Source organism: Aplysia californica, unplaced genomic scaffold (assembly GCF_000002075.1).
Source record: "Aplysia californica isolate F4 #8 unplaced genomic scaffold, AplCal3.0 scaffold00050, whole genome shotgun sequence".
Taxonomy (NCBI): domain Eukaryota; kingdom Metazoa; phylum Mollusca; class Gastropoda; order Aplysiida; family Aplysiidae; genus Aplysia; species Aplysia californica.
Genome location: NW_004797320.1, coordinates 780,678 through 784,405, shown reverse-complemented (window position 1 = coordinate 784,405; position 3,728 = coordinate 780,678). Strand labels below are relative to the sequence as shown.

The following is a 3,728-nucleotide window of genomic DNA, read 5'->3' as shown; positions in this document are numbered from 1 at the left end:
GCAACTTACTGCGTCTCATTCACCTTCAAGTTAGCTAGCCTATCTATTTTCGGTCTGGTCATTAATATTTATTGTTGCAGCTCTCTGAACTCACTGTTGGCGACTTCTTCTCGCTGTCTCGTTTGCAATCCAAGTCTCTGAGGACAGTCACTGTCTTGTTGGTTGAGATGTTCGAACCTGCGACCCTCACAAGGGCCCCGTGGACTTGGTAGCGTATACTGGCGTCGGGACCTTCGAATGAACACGGAATGCCTGAAAACAGGAAGAGTTATTTATTGCTTTATATTTTTAAAATTTTAAAATATCTTTTTTAAATATTGAAAACAGGGTCAAGCCTTGTATACCCCCCCCCCCCCGTTCTACCACCAGTCCTGCTTACCACCAGGTTTCGCCAAAGTACGAAAAGAAACGCCAGTGTAAACATAGTATTTGCGCCTTTACACCGCCATCTGCCGTCCGCCAACTGTCTGAGTTGTACAGTCCTTACAACGAGGTTCTAAGGTCATGAGTTTTTATAAACTAATGCACATTAAATTTGCTCCTGGGTACCGCCAGGGAATTGGACGCCAGAGGTACACACTGCACGCGGCGCACGGCACCCCTGCGGTGGCTCCTGGATAATCTCTTTCTCACACACGTCTCTGCGAATTTTACCTGTTTCTAGCGTTTGTCACCGATTTGCTCCTTATTTGCACTGGCTATGAAATAATGTACTCCTATTTTGAAGCTCTGGTTGCATTAAAAAAAACCCACAAAAAAAACTTGGAATGGAATTTTAAAGTGGTGTGAAGAAACTGCAAAGGAACTACATCATCTCGGATTGCCAGCAAAAAGAATTTTTAAAAATTGACGTCGCCACATCTCAGCTCGTTGTCCAAAAGGCTAGTGGCGTCTGCGAGGCTTTAAATACTGTGATATATTTTGGGAGGACTCACGCCCATGTCTACGTAAAAGGTCTGCGAGACAGCCCGAGGTCTGACGAGTATCGGGTAAAAAAAGTACGTGTACAGTGTCCTTGACACATTATAATATTGTCCAGCATCTGATTCGGCAGAAATTTTCCACTTGAATTTACATGAAGTTATGCTAGAGCTGTACATGATGTAACTGATTGCTACTTGTTTTTCCCCTGCTTAAGACAATCGCACGAAGACATATCTCGATGAGTTAAGACTGAGCCACCGTTTGATTGTCTCTAGTCCTGCCAATCTACCACTAGTCAAGAGATGGCAATCAGTGTTGTCCCGTTATACCGCCAGCCCTGTTGTACCGCCAACGTCGTGCTAGTCCCAAGATAGGAGCTTTATCGGGGTTTGACAGTACATTTAATACCACACTAGAAATGTGACAGGGCATTTCGAGGGTGTAGACCCTTTCAGAACATTGGATTTTTGTGTGTGAGTGTGTGTGAGTGTGTGTGTGTGTGGGGGGGGGGGGGGGGGAGGTTGTGAAATATAAATGATGTTTTTGTGGTGAAAACCCAAGGACAGTACATTACAAATAAATTATCAACATTTTGATATATTGTCTCTCTGTCTCTCTCTTTCTTTCTTTCTTTCTTTCTTTCTTTCTTTCTTTCTTTCTTTCTTTCTTTCTTTCTTTCTTTCTTTCTTTCTCTCTCTCTCCCTCTTTCTCTCTCTCTCCCTCCACCCCCCCCTCTCTCTCTCTCTGAATCCCAATCTCTCTTTCTCTTTCTCTCTCTCATAATCTCTTTTTCTTTCTTTTTATCTCCATCTCTTTCTGTCTCTATATACAAATTTCTGTCTGTCTGTCTCTTTCTTTCTCTCTGTCTGTCTGTCGCCCTCTCTCTCTCACTCTCTCTCTTTCTCTCTCTCTCCTTCTATCTCTCTTTCACACACACACACACACACACACACACACACACACACACACACACACACACACATACACACATATACTCACACACATACACACATACGCGCGCACACACACAAACACAAACACACTGGCACAACCACAGAATTCCATCTCAATCACAAATGCACTGGGCTTACCTTCCGGCAGTTTGTACTGGAAAGGGAACAAATGTCGGCCTCGATTCAGCACTTCCCGGCTCTCCCAGCGACCATCATCTGCAACTGCCAGCAACGACAGAACGCGTTCAGTGATTGGACTAAAGCAAACAAACATACGAACTAACAAAGAAACAAACAACCGTAAGCACCACCCCGTCCCCTTCCGGCACTTTATTCATCTCTTCTCCTCATCCATCCTACACAAACATACTTACATGCACACACATACAGACAGAAAAATTAGATGCATGAACTATATTATTATTAGAAGGCAATAAAACAGACAACAAAAAAGACGGGGTGATGAAGACAACGTGCAGAAGAAGAAAAATCTATATGGCTGACGTGAAGAGATTGATATCACTTTTCAGACTACGCCTACTATCGAAACAAAGCAGAGTTGAAATAACAGTAAGCTCCGCCCATCAAGACGAGATAGCAGACAAACAAAAGAAAGTAAAAAAGGTTGTTGGTAGCCTACAATGCGTCTATATAGACATCATAGACAGGCAGAAGAACAAGTCTAAATTATTGTCGATCGTTCCCAGCTGAGTGTTATTTCTCCTCCACATCGACAAATAAACAGTTTAGATTGGAAAAGTTAATTTGCAACATTTGCAAATAAACACAGCCCAAGAGTGCAAAGAAAAAAGGGGAAAGACCGGGGGTGGGGGAGTGGTGGGGAGAAAAGAAAAAAAAAACTCCCCTAAAAATCAATGAAGAGGATCTGAAGGAAAGAAGGAAGGCCAGTCCAGCTCGCCCGACAAGGCGCGACGACGCACTCACCCTTCCCCCAAAGGCAGAAGCGGTCGTCGAAATAGATCTCTTCTTTCTCGTGTTCCACTTCGGTTTTCCTAGTTCCTTCATTGCCGAGCTCACGCCAGCGCGCGCGCGCCGCGCCTCGAAATCGAAGCTCCACGCCTGGGGAGGGTAGAAAGAAATACATGTCGTTACACAGTTTAAGACTCATGAAGGGTACATTGCTATACGACTTTTTAAGATGTGTTAGACGTTGTCATTCAGGAACAATTGCGCGTTAGTTTTACGCTTTGTGTCTCTATTTGAAATCTGAAGTTCCTCCCAAGAGGGAAACTATTACTATTACTATTACTTGCTTGATTTAGATGTGAAAGTTCAAGTGGACAAATCTATTAACAACAAAGACTTAGTTGTTTACATGGAGTCTGCCACGTAGCCAAATGCCTCTCCCCCTTCAAAGGAGGTTAATTGCAAAGCAATTTTGTCATAATTTATTGATCATAGAAAGCACACGAGTAAAGGCTTTCACGTTCAGTATAGACCTTATTGTTGAAAGAGCCACTTTGTAAAAGGTAACGCACTTTTAAAAAAGTATCTTCGTACTGAAACCTGATCACAGGATAGCGGGCAGCCTATCTGTCACTATGATATTTTTTTTATATCAAACGCCACAACTCATTTGAGAATCGAAAACCCCTACATTTCCGTCTTCTCGCCCTACTGAAATCACTTTCACTTCATTGGACGGAGGCGTACACATAAAACAATTAAGGCACATTAGACAATCTTTGTACGCGCCAAACGCCCATGGCTTAAAATTCACAACGGCAAAAAAGAACAAAGTGTACAAAACTGTTCTCTACTTTTGCTGTAATACTGAATAAGAATCTCCTCGAAAATGAATATGTCTGGTTGTGACACCTTTAACTATAT

General features: G+C 42.8%; 1 protein-coding gene across 3 annotated transcripts in view; it reads right to left on the bottom strand.

Moving 5' to 3' along the window:
- Nucleotides 1-3,728, bottom strand: part of LOC101856871 (arrestin domain-containing protein 3) — a 48,829-nt gene that overhangs the window by 11,448 nt on the left and 33,653 nt on the right. For 2 of the 3 annotated variants that reach the window (XM_005092649.3, XM_035968299.1), the window contains exons 3-5: nucleotides 2,823-2,957; nucleotides 2,016-2,099; nucleotides 95-252 (exon numbers count right to left, since the gene is read on the bottom strand). In XM_005092649.3, the coding sequence (XP_005092706.1) occupies nucleotides 95-252; nucleotides 2,016-2,099; nucleotides 2,823-2,957 (377 nt within the window). The remainder of the gene's footprint in view (nucleotides 1-94; nucleotides 253-2,015; nucleotides 2,100-2,822; nucleotides 2,958-3,728) is intronic. The other variant, XM_005092650.3, reaches the window with a different exon arrangement.